A 19,258-nucleotide genomic window follows, 5' to 3' on the forward strand; every position below is an offset into this window, starting at 1 on the left:
TTAGCATGCCAACATGCTATACTAAGATGGCGATCATTGTAAACATAACACTGTAGAGGCTTTTTTTATACAGTATGTGGTAGAAACAGCTTTCTTAAATTAGCATTAATCTCAAAGCTCTGTATCACCAGTGACCTTCCTGGCGCCATTAGCCGATAACGGCATACATTAAATAAAGAAAGGCTTTCACTCAACAACCACAGTGACTAGAATAAGTACTCAGGCAAGTTTTGGTTTATTTCAGCACTTTTAATAATTACTCAGAGGCACAAATACAATGTACAGGGCTACCTTCCTCTAAATGTACGCCCACAAGTGACTTCCTTTTCTAGCCAGTGAGGCCTGCCAGCTGAGGCAGACAACAGCAGGAACACACACACAACTTCACCTCCCAACGGTTTGAACAGTGAAACACTGACATACACTCGTACATGCACAATATTCTGCTGGTTCTCTCACATAGCTTTTATTTTTTCCTTTCATGAGTCCACATGCATGTAAGATCATTTCTGAAAGAGAGATGTGACTGAACATGTTTTTCTTTCTTCAGCCGAGCCTCAGAGACACCTTGAGGTAGATAACATTCTCCAGTCACCTCAAACATCACAGCTGTGAAACACACTGCTGACAATCCTATCAACTCCAGAAAATGTGCTGGGTTTTTTATAGCATCTTTTATTTAAGGTTTTACGCATGTTCTGTTTTTTGTGTGCAGCTCCTGCTACTCAGCTCAGTAACCAGATTAAAAACAAAAAGAAACCCCTTTAATAATTTATCTTAATAACTTTCAATCACTCAAACTTCTTAAAACAAGACTATGTCAGGTTATTAATCTTGTCTTTTTCTTTGGTGGCTAAAATAGAAAACTGAACACAAACAGTAATATTGAACTTCATACAGTGACAGATAGAACTACTTCATTTATTTCACCCTTTTGCTTCACCAATGATTCTTAACACTCAGCCCATGGTGCCACCGTATCACAAGGGGTTTTCAGTCCTGTGTGTTGAGCCTGTTGTGCTTCGGCTGGGTTTTGAACAAAATGCAAACACCCGACACCTGCTGCCAACTTCACATGAACCGCCTCCTTCCATAAAAATCAAACTGAAAATTAACACTTAAAGTAACAGAAGCTCAATTATAATGTAACAAACACCACGGAGAGCATAACTAAAGAGTTACATAGAGGCATATGTCAACAACTGAACAAAATACAAGAAAACAACACACGTTGCAAAACTGATGATCGGAAGTTCTTGCTCTCCCTGCACAGAAACATAGAGAACTATGACTTTCTGCTTTACAAAATACTGCACAGCTAATTTTGAAAAAGAAACGGTGGAATTACGGTGGGGCGAGAGGGTGATGCTTTTTCTGACCACAATTTTGCAGCACACACAAGGTGTGAAATGCCCTTGAAATTGCACTATTAGTTGCATTACCTAATTTTTCTTTTAAATAATTCTAGTAGAAATAAGGAGATCCATCATGAAAAAATAAACTTTTTTTTAAGAGTTCCTGAAGGTGAAAGACGCATCAATAATACTTCCACAGTTTCTTTTAGTCATTTTGGCACTTTTTCTCCTACATAACTCATCTACTTAGTCTGGGACCCAAAGCCTAAAGATGTTTGTTTAGTAAAATATCATAAAAACAAGATTATTCCACAGTATGGAGTTGCTTTCTGTCTGCCTTTTATCTCTTGTGAAGACTGTAGAGGTGTTGACCATCAGAAAGTGTCACTGTAGGCGAAAGAACCAAGTGAAAGTACACAGTGAATTAAGTGCTAAACGATTGGTAGTGCAATGTCAACAGTGCTGGAACTATGCGAGTATGGAAGGAACTACAATAATTCACACGTGTCAATTTGTGCTTTTACAGTTGATAAGCAGACTTTGTTAAATGCTTACAATTCTGAGGGCAAGCGATGATGTCATGGGTGAACCTACAAGCCAATATTTTCATTTATGAAGCTCCTGTCTGCTGTAAAACAGCCCCTGGATTAAAATTTAAAAAAAAAAATCTATATTTGTTCCCACCCGAGCACTACCCTACTTCAGACACCATAAATGTACATGTTCATATAAAGCGCACCATTAGCCATGGCTATTTTTCCCTATTAAATTAACAGCAGTCTTTGAGGGTGGGAAATCAATGACAGGCTCCCACTATCAAACAACATCTGATGCACATTCCTTCTGGCTACTCCTTTACTAATTGAAACAACCACAGAATAGTACAAGTACACACCGTCAGCTGCAGACAGGAGTCATCTTGAGTAACCTCAATGTTTTACCAGCGTCCGAGCTAGTTCAGACTGAAAACATTCCAAAGAAGTTCAAAACATTGGTTGCAGATGGTGCTGCAGAACATATAATGTAACTGACGATGTGTAATGATTGGCCCTTCTACAGTAGAGCTTTGATTTTGTACTATGTACTTCCAAGCACATCCATCCATCAACATTTGTTTCTGTGCATGTTTTGGTCAGGCCCAGCAGAAATCTGCGAGCCTCCCAGAGCTGAATACACCAAACAACACAATAGACTACGAGGTTCATATAAACAGCACACATTCATTTCTTCGTGAGTGCCAGTAACTTCACGACATCAACACAAGGAGGAAATAATATGAAAATGTAACAGAATAGAGTAGAACAAGGTTTTCAGAGTTAAATGAAAGATATAAAGTGTCTCTATGCTCTATCTTCCATGTTCAGGGGTTATGCAGCGTGGACACACTGTGCTCGCGCTCTCAGCCAGTCCACTGATTCAACGCTCTTTCCTTCATCTTGATGTCTTTGTCTGTCACAAGTGGTCCCGCCTTCCAACAACCCCCGCTCTTTATACAAACCAAATTAGGCTTTTTTTCCGTTTAATGCCCGGTGACCGGTGTCCATGGCGACATGCCCATGTATGCAGGTTGGGGCGTGAGAGTTTTTTTTTTAAGAGTAGATGGTGATGACTTCACGGCCACCGCCCCGTACAAGAAGGACTCTGTTCAGACCCTCAAGGAGAACCTCCAGGAACTCCATGTCTGAGGCACCAGCAGTCAAGGTACACAACCACAGACACACAAAAAGAGAGCATGACAGTACCACAAGTTACAATCACCCACCCAAACCTTTATCTCCCCCACCGAATGAATTGAAATCGTACGAATAAACCAACAGTGATTCATGTTTTTGGCCACTTGGGGGCAGCAGATACTACACAACACTTGCATATCATCACCTTTTCTTATTTAAACGTCTAGCAGTTACTAAGCAATATCATTTAATTGGAGTTGTGTTTCTGACCACTTGTTGAAAGTCAACATTTATTTTTTCTTCTGTTCTGTTCTTCACAAGCTCTGAGGGAAATACCTGCTTCTTTAGCTGCTAAATGTCTCTGACTTTCTGTCAGCTGTTTGCTGCTGAGCACATAGTGTACAGTGGGAATTGTTGAGCTTTTCCTCTGAAAACATCCACCTGCTGCAGCCGAAACTGCCACCATGAGATCAAACCAAGCTGCTGATACTTCTCTGTAGGTTGATCCTTTTAACACAGTCTCATCTGATTCTATCCATTATCTATATCCGCTTTATCCTGAGCAGGGTCACGGGGGGGAGGGGGGGAGGGGGGGGCTGGAGGGGCTGGAGCCTATCCCAGCTCACTTGGGTGAAGGCAGGGTACACCCTGGACAGGTCGCCAGTCTATCACAGGGCCAACACTTACAGACAGATGGAAACAAAGACCATTCACGCTCGCATTCACACCTAAAATTGGAGAATCACCAATTAACTTGAGGTGCATGTTTTTGGATGGTGGGAGGAAGCCAGAGTCCCCGGAGAGAACCCACGCAGGCACAGGGAGAACATGCAAACTCTGCACAGAAAGACCCAGGACCGATTTGAACCCAGAACCTTTTTGCTGTGAGGCAACAATGCTAACCACTGCACCACTGTGCCGCCCCTCATCTGATTCACTATTAGAAAACAATGAAAAATTAATATTAGCTGTTATGAGGATACAGTTTTCGTCTCCTCCTCTGTTCCTCGGTGGTCCCGGCATGTTGAGCAGAACCAGATGAGCTCCCTGTGACTTGTTCACCACTATCTCGTTCAGTTTGATAGCTGTGTGCATGCGGCGGACATTTGACTGGTTCCTAGATAGACAAGAGTGAAAAAAGGCAGCAGTAAAGTGAACAATAAGAGCAAAATTCAAGTAAACCTGAGCCTTCATTTCACTGGTTCTAAAACAGTCGTGGTATTAGCTTGTTTTTAGGACTTCTTCAGTACTTCTAAAAATAGTGTGAAACCTTCAAGACAATTTTTCTTTCTGTCTGTATACTGGGGAACTGTAAAGACTTTGATTCAGGTGATCTGTAAGACAGTGGGTCTTTTTCACAGACTACATAGTTTTACCATAGATGTCCCAATTCCATACAACATACTAACTCTAAGCATGCTGGGAATATGTAGTATGTTCGCACTAGAGGTTTGGAAAGACTAATCATACCCTCCGTCATCCCTGTTCTCAGCTTTTTATTTTATTTTGCTTTATTTTTATGGTAAGTCATTGGACAGAAATTAATTAATTTTTAATTATACTCGTTTCTTACCTACCTGATCCTTTGACCTTATCTATCCGTCTGTCTGTCTGTCTGTCTCAGTATATGAGTGCGGTGTCAGTGCGCTCTATTCTTCCACAATGCGATGTGCAAAGGAATTGGAGCAACTGATGGTGTCGATAATGGTGAAACATGTCAACATAAAATACTTAAATTGTGATGTCTCTTTATTGAGCATGACTGGATATTTTTGTATAATAACTGCTCAAACAGTATGATGAAAATATACAGACCATACTTTATAGAATGCGTGTGTCTTGAGGATTTGGGACGCAGCTTTAGACGCGTCATAACAGGAAAAGCACAGGTGTTACTGCAGTAATAACATCTGTTATATCGGCTACAGCAGAGCAGTGACCCCACCTGGGTTAAAAGCTGATGCTTTTGTCAATAGTTGTTTTACATCTGGCTTTTCTGTCGTCTAATCTTATCACCTGATCTTCAGGATTCAAATTGTTGCCTGCATGTTTGCCTTTGCTAGCAGTTACAGGAAAAATCTTGATTGAAGTGACTGTTGAAAGCGGGAAGGGAATAAAACCCCCACACATTTTTCAGTTATTACATGACCAGTGGAAACCCTGGATTTCAGTATTATAACCCATGCTTTTCCTGCTCTGACATGTTACAATGTCTGTGAAAAAGGCCAAACACTGGAAAATCCCTGCGGAAAAGGTCCACTTTAGAAGCAGCTCCTGCTCCCCCCTCCTTCCCCCCTCACACACACTTTCAATGAATCAAACCTTTATTAACAGAATGGACAGAAAACTTACCGATGAGTCTCCTGTTTATACATCTTTACAACTGAAAACTAATGGAGCTGGAGGGCTTTCTGATTTTCTCATGAATCAAAACATAACCAATACATGATGGGCACTTGATGGTGGAAACACCATCACACACCACATAAATCAATAACGTTTTTTTCCAATACTTTTGTTATAGCATATTGTATGTTAGCTTCAAACATATAAGAAAAAAGGCTTTGTTGGTTAGCGGAATGAAGCATTTTCAATTTTAAATAAAGAGGCAGCATTTTAAGATAAAAGGACATGCATCAGTATCACAGCACAAACATGATGTCACCACTTTATTTAGGCTTTGTTTTATTATAATAAACACATGCTCTTGTTCTTTAAGTGTTTATCCATAGTTACCGCTGTCAAAAAGCGTCTCCTATCTCTTGAAATGTTGCCTCTTTATCATCGCCTCCACTGTGTTAGCTCACAAGCCGATACAGCACATGACGTCAACTGCCAGAAGCCAAATTACAGTAAAGTAGTCAAACAAGGCAATTTCACAAAATTCTGCTTTCCATTCCACTAAAAAAATTTACAATTAAATGTCAAGGCCAAATAACGTTTTTGTATTTGCATATTTGTTTTGAAAAAGATAAATGGAAGGCATAAGTTTTCACCTGCATACAAGCAATGGTATAAATTGTACGTGCATTAGTGGAGGCTTTTCCCACCAACACTGTTTGAAGCTGGAAGATGAAGTTCATGCACATTAGGGCATGCAGACGAGGACACCACAGATATACACAGGGGGACGAGCACATGAGCTGAAGGACACTGAACAGAACTATAGTCACCACAGCAGCAAAACACACAGAGAGCCGAAGGCAAAGAAAATGCGACTTACAGACTCTCCCACTCTCTAGAAGGAGGAAAATGGGACAGAACAACAGAAACAGGCTTAGTTGCTTCTATTCCAGCTCTGCAGCTCTTCCCACCACACTGCATGCTCCCAACTGTCCCAAATGACTCACCAGGACACCCAAAGGTGACTTAAGTTAACCCCAGAAAGTGTCATAGAGCCGTTTAATGTCTATGGTGAGGCTGTAAAAAGGTTGCCTTCGGTTCTTCGAGACTTTACAGTCACTATGAATGACAAACTTCATAAGCCAATAGAAGTGGACTGAGACACACCTGATGAAGTCCCCACACTGACAGTATGGAAAGTATGGAAGGCGTTAGTCTAGGTGTGCACGTGGCCTGGCCATGCACTACGACTGAAATGGCTGAAAGTGTACACACATGCGCACACACACCAAATGCAGCCAAAGTGCACACACCATGCACAAAGTTGTCCCATTTCACCCTGTCAGGCTCAGTAGCACCACTACAACTACACATGCTGTCCTCCTGCACTGAGGCTTTGGCACCATCCCGAAGTAACATCACTACTGAGCTTCACACTCTTCGAGAATGTCGTATAGTTTCAGTTCAAACTTTTTAGAAAGTAATTCAAAATGATGCAAACGTATCTGACAAGGCACATGCAGTAATGCCATGTCACTTAACAGTAGCTGTACTGGCATATAGACTCGACACTTTTCCCCTTCCTTCTGTTTAGATCCTCAGCTACAAATATACAGTGGTGTTCAAGCAAACCTATACTTACGGTTTCATGTTAAACAGGTCACGCACGGCCACATTGGCGTTACACTCGCGATTCCGATTACGTTCCGTAAAGAGCTTGTCCTTGGTCCAGGTCATGTGGACCCGCTCAGGCCCAGAGTCAGCCTTGTCATTTATTGTGGCGTGAGACGCTGTGTTTCTGTCGTGAATGAGCTGGGCCTGGAAAGAAAACAATAGAGGATAAGTGCATGTAAGTATTACCGGAGGATGTTTCAGGGGAAGGAGAGAAAAAACAAAATGAACAGAATGGGGAAAAAAATGAGAAAAGGATAGAAAAATAGAAATGTGGTGTATAAAGACAAGCAAAGATGTTCAGAAATGAAGAGAAGATGAGGGGAAGATGGAGTTGATGAGATTTGAGAGGCCATGACAATGACAGAAAGACAAAACAAAATGATTTAAGGAGCTAAATAGTAAGAAAGATTGGAGGAGGTGAAGAAAGAATCCAAAATAGAGGTGAATAAATGAAGCAAAAAGTTACAGACTGCCCGAAGACATAGGAAGAATTTACAAACAAGGACTGAGGAAAGAGGGGATCCAACTTTCTCTCTACAAGTTGTCAGAAGTGGGGTGAAACCATGCTAGTGAATAATGGAACTAATACAAACCTTTACAACAACACACAAGGACACATGATCCAAACAAGGATTTAAACATTTACTGTATGAGTGGCTAACGAGAACAGAGTTGTGGTGGTGGTGACGGTGCAGTGTCATGTCACCTTAAAAAGTTCATATTACATGCACGGCTTCCAAATATTAACACATGCTCAGAATATGTCACTTACACAAATATAAAGTGTGTTTATAATGTGGGTGCGGTGCAGCCCGACACAGCAGAGCAGGACTAACATACATTATGTCATTATTAGAATTAAAGGTTATTTACAGTGACTGTTCCAAAACTGCAGTCAATGACAAAGACAAGAAAAAACTATGGGTTATTATCATCTGTCATTAAGTTATGGATAAAGTTCTGTGTGTTCACTGGTACCAGTATATATCTGATGAATGCATTATGTATCTTCATAAAACAAAGAAAGTAACATGTAAGTCAGCAGACTGATGATGTAAGATATTTAGAACTTCCTGATACTATTTAAGATGAGATTGTTTTCAGGGTCTTGTCCTTGAATTGATGTAAATGAGAGTCTGTCCTACATATTGTTTGAAGCTTTGGTATACTTGGATAATATTTCTCCACCGGTCACTACTAGCTGTGACTGAACAGTATGGGCTCTGCTTATAGGTATCAGAGGCAAAATGGTGATGACAGGGATGGTGATTATGATTCAGGTAAAAATAAAAGAGAGAAGACAGTATTGTCATGTCAAATTTAAGAGAATTAAAAATACTTGCAAAGGATCATTATCATCAATATGCATGAAAGGCCATGTTCTAAATCATATTTAGATGGATTTAAACTGTGTGGAGCAGCAGATTCATGTGTGTGACAGCATCAGGTTTGGTACTAGTACTAAGCTACAGGTTTCTGAGACAATACTGTCCACTCTTTTAGCTCACATTTTTGGGGGATGAGGTGGAATTTTAGAGGCATTGGGAGGCTGGCAGCAGATTCAGGGTGTGCTTGGCTGGTATTCACAAAGCAGCTCTCAATGACTATACAGTAAGTAGCACTACAGTTGGGTCAATCTGGGCTTGCGGTTTTAATGTCAGATGTACAAGAAGGATGCGATCTGGAACCATGCACCTGCTACTCTTTCTGGGATATTCATACGGTTATTAGCCAGTGCCCTAACCAAAAAAGGCCATTTTCAAATTTTACAATGATAAGTGCCTCAAAGTCAATAACTGCTTTGTAGTCGTGGACTACCCAGGATATCACACTGTTGCTTTCTATAGTGGAGCAACTGGTTTCGGACGAGATTGAGCTGCTCTGGAGCAGCGAAAGCTGTAATTAAACAAGGTTACCCATCATCTTCGTTCCCTGGAAAAGTACTCTACCAGTACACTGCATGGACATGGCAAATCAGCCAAGAGCTGATGCTATGAATAAACCCACACTGAGAAGGTTAAGAAGCACAAATGATTACCCAGAGAACATTTTACCTCACTGTGACACTAAAGACACAGTATGGACATTTGTTTGAGGAGAAGCATGGCGAGGAGAACTAAAGTCCAAACAACTCTCAATGTGAGAAAATCTTTAAATTTCAACTAATGAGCTGAGAGTAGATATATCATTTTCTACAAGTTTTTCAACTGACAAACAACATGATCCTTTCCAACATGATCATAATAACACAACTGACTCTCCATTAGCACCACTATTCTCTGATTCTTATGTCAGAGCAATGCTTTACATTACAAAGGTCGATATTTACAAATGAAAACTGCACTACCTGCCGTAGGACTAATTTTAACCCACACTAGTAGTGTTTTTCTCCTTCCTCCTCATCTGGGTATTAAATCTTGAGTATGTGCATTTCAATCTGAAAAATGGAATCGCAATGCAACACTGGCCACTTGCACATCTATTTTTGACATCTTGTCAAATTTGATTTTCCGAGTCCAGATTTAAAACCATGACGATCATGAACGTCTTCAAAAGAGTCAAATGGAAAGCCAAAGATGGAGCTTTGTGAAGACGGGCCTGCGAGTCTGACAATAAGGGACAATGGGTTGACAAGATCGGCTACCTCGTCCTCCTGAGTGTCCTCCATCGTTGAGGACTGCCGGCTGAGGTTCGTGCTCTCAGCAGCGCCCTGGTTCTTCCTCCGGATTGAGCTACGTGATTCGTCAGTGATACTCTGAATCTGAACAGTGTGGCACGGCCCAGAGACGCGGTGGTAGATGAACAGGGAGAGGGGGCCAATTGTCACATAGCTTAATGTTTAGCTAGGTATTACTTAAATTATGCTGTCATTAAACGATGCAGAGTTATTTATGTAAATGACCTACATTATGTTTTTTTGGGGTTTTTTTACATACTGTTTCAACTTATCTGTATGAGGTAAAACTACAGAAGAGTTGTGGGAATATGATAGTTATCACTTTACATGTACACATACACAAGCAAAATATTAAAATACATTTAGCCGGAATAAAAGCCATCTTGGCGCTGTGTGTCTATATGAGTTCATCTTTTTAGTATCTAATCTCCGACATCCTTTATGTTTAATTAAAATGCAGCTACGCTCACGAACGCATGTACTTTACCTCTCTCTCCCTCTCAGTCCTGGAAAGTTGCATCTGTTTCAGCATCTGAGACCTCTGCTCCATCACCAATGTCTTCTCATAAGTGAAGGCTGAGATGTCGTTATCATGCTGCACAGAAGAGGACAGAAACAGTGTAACCAAAACAATTCGGAGAAAAGAAAAACCTCTAACCTCTAGGTGCACTAGGAGGCAGACAAACCTGAACAAGAAACAAAATTAACTGTTTGAAAGACCCATCACCACATGAAAACATTTTAGATGTGAATACATAATTGAATCACAAATGTGTCATATTCCACTTTTATGACAGAATGCAGATAATAGAAAAACCCGTTTTTCTTGGTTTCACCACAATAGAATATTGTTATTAAATATTATTATTTCATAATATTAAATAATATTAAATAAATAATTATTAATTATTATTTAATATAATACAATATATAATATATATTATAATATAATATATATATATATAATAATAATATATAATATAATAATATTATTTAATAATATTATTCAATAATATTAAATAATATTATTCAATAATATTAAATATTATTATTTCACTGGGTGAGGTTTTAAGGTTTGTGTTATGACTAAAAAAAAACAACCTCCACACTGGCTGGAGACAATCATCCTGATTCCAATGCTCATGCATCACTACCACAACAGGATGTAATGCGATAGTTTACTATCAGACCAAGTCTCACCATCTCCACTACTTCCACCTCAGCATCCAGTCGCAGGTGGTAAAGGAACATCTGGAGATCTTTCTTCATTTGGATGCTGTTGTCGTCCATCTGGGCTACAGTGAAGATACGCATCTTGCACTTCCTCCACACCTGGAGCAGCAAAAGATAGTTAATATGGAGGAACAGCAGGAAAAGGATGGATGAATTCATTATCAAGAGAATGGAAGGAGAAAGTCAGGATAGATAGATAGAAATATGGCTTGACAAGAGGAATTGTGGGTGTGTGTGTATAAAAAAACAGAGTGAAAGGTCAGAGAAAATGTATTTGTTAGGGTGAGGTTTCAGAAATAAACACAACCCTAACACACCAACCAACCTTGTGCTGTCGCAGCAGGAAGGGGAGCAGCATCAGCATGCCTCCATCATGAACCACCCACCAAACATCAATAGTGCCCTCCCCAAGGCGGTCCTGGTTGGTGGGGAAACTGTCAACATTCTTAGCCACAAGTAAGGCGTGATGGGCTGCCGTGGTCTCCCGTATCGTCTCTGGATGACAAAGAAAGAGAGTGTAGGCGCGACATCAGTATGTGACTATAATCATATCTTACCCATAGTAGGATACCTTCAGTGCATCATACCTTCAGTGCATTTACAAATCACTTCTGATGTAACTACCGTCAGTTTGGTCTTGATTTTGCATTCCCATATGTACTCAATTTATCTTGCACTGTACCTATGAAATTTTTCCATGACTGTGGGTCATTGGACTGTTTCCAGGTTCCAGGCCAGGCCATCAGGACTGTGTTGTGCTTCATGCCTCCCAAGCCTGCAGATTGGATGAGGTGGGAGACGCCATCTCTGAGGTTCGAGGACACCACAACATGACAGAAGCCCTTGGTACGCTCTGCTGACATAGAAGCCTTGATGTTCTATAAGGAGAAAGACAGAAAAAAAAGACAATAGGGTCTTTAACATTAAGTAGGAAGGATACATGGACTGATACACTAATATTGCAACACTGACTGTTGAGAAAATATGTCTTCCTCAAGGAGAGGCCATGGCCACTCAATAGCAACGATTGCCTTCATGATATCACCTGAACAAATTCAATTCTTTCCACAAAATGAACAGACAGCTCCCTCATTAGTATCCATACAGGACAATTCATACTGATAGATTTAAACCCGTGTGATCCGAAATGTTGGTCATGCACATAATTGCTTTTACAGATAATACGCTGATTAAAAATGCACCTGAGGACAAAGTCCAATCAGGCAGCAAGAATCATATGCCTTACTCAATGTGGCCAGTAGGAGGCGAAGTTTATATGGAATAAGGCTCTAAAATGCTACACATCAGATTTACACTACAGATTTGCTTGATGGTCCAGTGATGAATCTTAAAAACTTTCAAAAAAAAGAACATTTTTATTTACTACATTATTACTAAAAAAAAACCCTCAATGAACAGGTCATATAAAAACAATATATAACATATGGTATGTAATAAAAACAGTATATAACAGAAGGCAGAGTTGTGGGGGGAAAAAATCCACATTAATGACAATATACGTGTGCCTGCATATAATAATATTATTATTAATAATAATAATAATAAAAAAAAACTTCATTTGGATAGCACCTTTCATACAACAAATGCAGCTCAAAGTGCTTTACAGCAGGAAAATCCCATGTAGTGTTTCACATATAAACAGATATAAAAGAACATAAAAACATGTTAAAATGTAATTTAAAATAAGATAAGGAACAAAATCCAGAAGACCAGATGAAATTAAACACAAGATAACACTAATGAAACTGAGTTAAAGTATAGAATGAAGCAAAACACATTTAAAAGGCGCTGCAGTGCAAAGTGCAAGCAGATGCGAGAGAGCTTCAGGTGTAGCTTTTTAAAAGCGAATGTAAAGCGACATGTCTTAAGCTTTCTATTAAAAGTATTTAATGAGCTAGCTTCCCTGATATCTACAGTTGTGTGTTCCACAGTTTTGGAGCATAACTGACAAAAACTGCATCCAGGAAATTCCCTTCGGCTTTTGCTGGGAACCTCCAATGAGCCAGTAGCGTATGATCGCAATGTTTTTGAAGGCACACAGTTAACCAGACAGTTAGCAATGTAAGTTAGTCCAAGCCCATTAAGAGCTTCGTATGTAAGGAGGAGGATCTTCGTGTTAATTCTTTGTGTTACAGCATACCCGCTAAAACTGGACTGATGTGCTCTCTCCTGTTGTTTGTTAACAGCGAAGCTGCAGAGTTTTGGATGAACTAAAGTCTATTATTTTCTTTGGGAGGCCAGTAAAAAGTGCATTACAGTAAACCATTCGGCTAAGAATGAAGGCATGAATAATTTTTCAGCATCTGTGTGATATATAAATTGGGCTACCTTAACTATGATTCTAAGGTGGAAAAATTTGGTTTCCATCACCTTGTTAACGTGGGCCTTGAAACGTAGATCTGGGACTAAGATAACTTTGAACTAAGATGAGACTTTGTGACCTCTGATTTTATCCAAGGACTTAGTTGCCCCAAATTATTTTTCAGTCTTTCACTTTTTGTTTTTGGGCTGACAAGGAGGATGTCTGTTTTATCTTCACACATTTATTTATTGCCAAAAGACATTTGGTGATGGGGTGCATAACTGCATCATTATTTGGTACAGCAGCAATGTACAGTTGTGTATCATCAGCATGACTATGGAAACAAACACTGCACTCTTTCAAGTGGCAGCATGTAAAGTGAGAATAATAAAGGACCAAGGCAGCTCACTTTTGCAACCCCAAAGCAGCTGTCATATTCTTAGACAAATGATCTCCAATGCTGAAATAAAACTTTTTCCTTTTGATGTATGTTTTGAACCAGTTTAAGAGACTATCAGACAGACCTACCAACTTCTGAAGACGATTAATGAGGATATCATAGTCAATTGCATCAAAGCTGCACTTAGGTCTGAGAAGAGTAGAATTGAGACCTTATTTTCATAAAAGTTTAGTGTGAGGTTGCTTAATATTTTAGTAAGTGCAGTTTCAGTGCTGTGATGTGCTCTAAAGCCTGACTGAAACTCCTCCAGGATGTTGTTATCTTTGAGAAAGGAGTGTATTTGCACGAAAACTATCTTTTCAAGTATCCTACTAATGAATGGCAGTTTAGATATTGTATTATAGCTATAGCTATATCAATGCATTGCCATCAAGGCTGGGTTTCTTTAGTAAGGGTTTTACAACAGCCTTTTAGAAGGCATCTGGAAAACTGGTTGTTTGAATAGATTTGTTTATCATTTTAAGGACATGACTTGAAATGCTGTTGAACGTCTGTTTCAAAAATGCTGCAGTGGTGGAGGACTTACACTCAGTGACAGTCTTACAAAGCTCATTGTGCTCTCTTATTGCGAATGTTTGCTCGCCTGTTTGTGCACTTCCACCATACCTGCTCAGCCTTCTTGGCCTCTGTGTCTTTGGTGAGGTAGGTTCCCTCAAAAACATTGCCCACTATTGTCAGGCCTTTCCCTGCCTTCAGCTGAGTGGTTAAAGACAGCAGACGAGGGTGTTTGACTGCTTGATCAGAGTCCACGTTGAGGAGCACCAACAACTGAGGCCTGGAAACATCAAGAGCAAAAAGGAGAACAGGGATGGAGTCACATTTAATTTCTTTGCCAGGTGGGAAGAGATTGTTTTAACCTTACATTTTATCATTTATCCTTAATGTTTAAGAGCAGCAATACATATTTTTGTGGTAGAAAATAACAAAATTAATCTGGTGTGTGAGTCAAAATAGATGTAGAATATAGTGTGTAAAACATGTTACTTCTGAAGAGTCTGTGAAGCAGCAGCATTATTTTTATTAAATAATTTCTCACTCAGCTATGCAGGGACTAACTGGAGTTGTTTAGGACAACAGAAAAGCAGAAAACTAAAATGAAAAGTTATCCATTGTATCTTATCATCTACAGCATTGGACAAATCATAAAAGAGTATCCACACTTGAAAATACCAAGATAGTAACTGGTTTGACTTTTGAAAAAGCTGCCTACAGGGTCACCCAGTGTGGGCCTTTGTACAGTATGAAGGCTTATCAGACTTTTCTGACAGATTATGTAGAGACTTGAGAGATTAATCAAATTCCCCCTCTGTGTCTATTCCTGTCCTTCTATTGTCCACCCACCAGTGACAGGTGGCCCCATTTCAACTGTAACCGCACCCATGTAACACACACTGACGCACATTCAAACACACAAAATACCCTGTACCTCCAGTTCTTGGTGTGTGGTGGAGCATCCTCAAGTCGAATAAGGGCGTAGCGGGCTGCATTAAGAGAGAGGCCTCGGATGCCATCACCCCATTCCTTCTCTGCCCTGGAGAGGCAAACAAAGAAATGAGAATTAAATCTCCAGAAAAGCACAAAAACATGAATTAACACCACCCGATAAATGCAAAAGGAGTGGAAGGACGTAGGAAGTCACTGTTTCCATAGTTTAGACTGTTTCGTGGTTTGAATGAATTCCTGTGTGTTTTTAGTTGGTTCGGTTCATTTTTATTTCAGAGAATTTTTTGTGGGTTCACATGTATATGTAGCAACATGGGAGCACTAGCACTAAGTAACTTATTGTAACACGCTGCATGAAAAAATTAATTAAAAAATAAGTAGTTTGTTCTTTGTATGGTTCTTTACTCCTCTGATTCAATCTTTCTTTTCTGTCAGTTTTCTTGCTCACTTACAGTAAATAGGAACTTTTACTTAATAAGGATACACTGTATATATGACCACTTTTAAACCAAACAAAGTTTTGTGAACAAAGTCCATTTTACCCTCGGTATTCAATGTACTTGTAGATGCAGCCAGCGATGACCATTGCAACGAGAGCATAATACCAGGAGCAGATGAACATGAGAGCAAGACACAAGCTCATTCCCAGGAAGGACAGAGCCCTGGAGGAGAAAAAGCACACTGTACAACTGTCCATTCTTTACATGCTCATCGATTTATAGAACTGATTTGGATTTTCTGTGTAAATGTCTCAATGAAATGAAAACAGTTCAGAATGCTAACAGCTAACAATAGTGATATCCGGCATTGTCCTCAACCTGTACTGTGGAACTAATCTCATTAATGGCCATTATCACACAAGCCACATTAGACTGATGTGCTTGCAGTTGTGAAGTTGTTTTTTTACGTGTTATTCTTGACACGTATCCAAAAATCTCTAAGAGAGTCATCTTGGTAGAAGAATTCCTGCTGGAATAATGTGACCCTCAAATTCAAGCAGAGCCTTTCGACAGCCTCTTCTTTCGTTGCACTGCAGAAGGACAATATACCAGCAATGATGTACAATTCATTACACACCAGTGGTAGTACTTGAAGCGGGGTCTCCAGTTTGGTGTTCGCAGCAGGGTCTGAACAGCACAGGCCAGGTTGACAAACAGGTAGCACATAAGGAAAAACCTGAAGGGAGAAAGACAACAAGCCAAAAAAAAACTCCTTACTCATCATCTAAATCTCTTCTTTATGACCTACTGCAAGTGGCTTTAAGAAGGGAAATACTGGAGGGATCACAGACTTCATTCAGCGATCTGCTTTTATGGAAAGAGAGCATGTAATATTACTCTGCAAACAGATACTGACATAGAGAGGATAGGAGCAACCGCGTCCAAGGAGGCGATGAGGATGCCAATCTCACAGATCCCAGCAGTCAGTAGCAGAGCCCAGGTAGGTTCTCCGTTAGCTTTCCCATGACCAAAAACCTACGAGCAGAAACACAGTCAAGTGTGGAAACTGAAGCACTGGCTTTGACTCTATTTATGTTGAGAGTTTGTTTCTAACCTGTAAGAAAGGTACAATGCCATCTCGTGCGATAGCCTGCAGCAGGCGAGGGGCGCCTGTTAAACTCTGCAAACCTGCCCCACAGCAGGAGAAGAACGAGCCAATCACAATGACCCAGGGAGAGGGCCACGATAGTGTGCCTATAACAAGATTCCCTTTTACTGAGTCACCAAATCTGGAACACAAAAAACAAGCATTGAATAGGGAATGCATTGTCAAAAAATTTACTTAAAGGAAATGTCTGGTGATATTCTTCATTTTTCACATTATGGGATCATAACCAGCAATGAGCTGATCCTTCTAACAAGTCACCAAGTCATTACCTATCAGGCTTCTTCAATTACTATTAACACACGGGCTGTAGTTTTTGACTCATACCCATAAAATAGTCCCCAACAAATGCACTATTTTCTACTGTTTGAGTGATTTTTGCTTAAACTACAGTACCTTTCTAAAAACAAAATGAGATATTGTGGTCATTTTTAAAGATTTCATATTAAGCCGGCGTGAACAGGGCTCAGCCTGAGAACTACAGAAAATATATCACAAAGTATTTAGAGATGGACTAATGCACTGTATGTTTTGGTGTCTTTATGGGATGTTTTGTGATAATAGCCAAGTTTTATTGTTGTTGTTTATCTCTATTTGAAAGAAACATTCACTTACATAGCTGCCATAATGAGTAGACTGTGAATTTTAAATATATGATAGGTCCATGTGTTTATACAAAGCCTGTATACAAAGCTGGAAATCATTCAAAATATATATTTGATTTGTAATACATAAAAGGTTTTTGTACACCATTTACTTCATTTATGGGTGATGTAAAAGGTGCTTTTAAACTAACCTTATACACAATTACAAGCATGTTCTTTATGTTAACAATGCTAAATACCAGACAGTGACTAGATAATTTTATCTATCCACCCTCAGAAGATGAAATTTAAATAATACAAAATGTGCACCATTTTCTGGGCCAATCCCTTTGTAAAAACACGTTCTTTTCACATACGTGGCACAACATGTGTATTGTATTTTTAAGTGTTAAAGTCTTACTTGTCTCGAAGAAGAACTCCCTCAATACAGGCACCGAACAGAACCACACAAGTGACGTCTGGGAAGCACTGTTCAGGAGAATAAAATTAATCTCGAGACAAACTCTTAAAAAGACTACAGAGAGGACCCACCCAGTAAATGGTGGTCTTTAGTTGTCTTTTGCCAAGTTTTAATTCTCCTTTTAAATGTCTCTAAACTAAGTGTTACTGCTAACAACCTTTAAATGGGGCAACTGTAGGATAACCTTGCAGTTAACTGCAACATCAGTTGTGAACCACAAGCTGGACACCAACCACTTTGGATGTAATAACATTGTTCAAATCAGTGTTTCTTTTACTAGATTTTCTGCTGTCTGTGTCACAGTGCAAGGTTTAAGGATACAGATGACGGAAGTAGTAGCAATAGCCAGGATGGTGCCAATGGGGATGGACTTCTGGGCATCCCTCAAGTCACCTGAACGGTTTGAACCAGCCATTATACCTAAACAGGAAGATCACAACATAAAATCAAACATAAGGTCTTCAGAAATGAAACTAAACTCTGGTGGGAAATTTCAACCACAATATACATTAAAATCAGACAGGTACAGAAGGTTGCCCATCAATCATAAGGTTGGTGGTTCAATACCCGCTTTTCACTGTCCTCATGTTGAAGTGGAAGTGGAAGTTGCTCCTGATGTCAGTCCATGTGTGTGAGTGGGAAACAGTGTGGAGGGCTTTGAGACCGCGAAGGTGAAAAAGGCCTACATGCATATATACATTTATAATAGTCTCACCAGTGACAGAGGGGAAGTAGATGCCGACTAGCAGTGTGAAGAAGGTGGTGATATCGTTGACTACATAGGGCAAGTAAATGTCCTGGGCAGAGTCACTTCCCCCAAGAGATGTCAACTTCTTGTTTTCTACCAGCATGCCCAAAGGGCCGTACTCTGACCACATATTTTCTACAAGAGAGACAAAAACAGTAATTAATACTTCAAACAACACAATGTGTTGTATACAGCTTGGGCAAATAGGTTGTTATTCACCCAACAGGCATTTAATGTCTTGTCTTTGGAGAGTCTGACAAATTAGAAAAATTTAAGTTGCAAATATATATGATGCAAAGGCATACATCAGTTGGGTTCCAATTGGGTCAACACGAGCATTTTGACATTCATTATTGCTATTGCTAGTTAGTCAAGAAGTGCATTCTATTTAATTAATGAAAAATATTCGACCAATGACACACAAGACATTAATGAGCCACTTTACAGCAGAGCAGGAGACAATTTTGGATTAAGAAGCTCTGACTGTTGGTGGCAAATAAAAATGTTTTGCCTCCATTTTTGCCTTAATGCAGCTCCATTAAATGGTTCCATCTACTCTGCCTGATTAAATTAGAGAAACCCCAAAAAACAATCATGGCTCTTATAGCGATACCTACAACTAAACACTTTAAACATACAAACTGTTTGATAGTAAACCC

At 39.7% G+C, this 19,258-nt stretch overlaps 1 protein-coding gene across 5 annotated transcripts in view; it reads right to left on the bottom strand.

The window, feature by feature from the left end:
* Positions 1-228: 228 nt before the first annotated feature.
* Positions 229-19,258, bottom strand: part of slc12a7b (solute carrier family 12 member 7b) — a 57,328-nt gene continuing 38,298 nt past the window's right edge. For 2 of the 5 annotated variants that reach the window (XM_069698100.1, XM_069698102.1), the window contains exons 9-26: positions 18,567-18,734; positions 18,173-18,271; positions 17,792-17,849; positions 16,736-16,910; positions 16,538-16,656; positions 16,259-16,357; positions 15,724-15,843; positions 15,165-15,269; positions 14,345-14,513; positions 11,638-11,833; positions 11,281-11,450; positions 10,923-11,054; positions 10,210-10,317; positions 9,690-9,806; positions 7,014-7,189; positions 6,252-6,266; positions 4,012-4,145; positions 229-3,036 (exon numbers count right to left, since the gene is read on the bottom strand). In XM_069698100.1, coding sequence (XP_069554201.1) covers positions 2,945-3,036; positions 4,012-4,145; positions 6,252-6,266; positions 7,014-7,189; positions 9,690-9,806; positions 10,210-10,317; positions 10,923-11,054; positions 11,281-11,450; positions 11,638-11,833; positions 14,345-14,513; positions 15,165-15,269; positions 15,724-15,843; positions 16,259-16,357; positions 16,538-16,656; positions 16,736-16,910; positions 17,792-17,849; positions 18,173-18,271; positions 18,567-18,734 — 2,252 coding nt within the window. In that variant the 3' untranslated portion in view covers positions 229-2,944. The remainder of the gene's footprint in view (positions 3,037-4,011; positions 4,146-6,251; positions 6,267-7,013; positions 7,190-9,689; positions 9,807-10,209; positions 10,318-10,922; positions 11,055-11,280; positions 11,451-11,637; positions 11,834-14,344; positions 14,514-15,164; positions 15,270-15,723; positions 15,844-16,258; positions 16,358-16,537; positions 16,657-16,735; positions 16,911-17,791; positions 17,850-18,172; positions 18,272-18,566; positions 18,735-19,258) is intronic. The other 3 variants (XM_069698103.1, XM_069698101.1, XM_069698104.1) reach the window with 3 other exon arrangements.

Source organism: Brachyistius frenatus, unplaced genomic scaffold (assembly GCF_029030835.1).
Source record: "Brachyistius frenatus isolate BFR_SWC_R1_liver_20210118 unplaced genomic scaffold, ASM2903083v1 Contig_25, whole genome shotgun sequence".
Lineage (NCBI taxonomy): Eukaryota > Metazoa > Chordata > Actinopteri > Embiotocidae > Brachyistius > Brachyistius frenatus.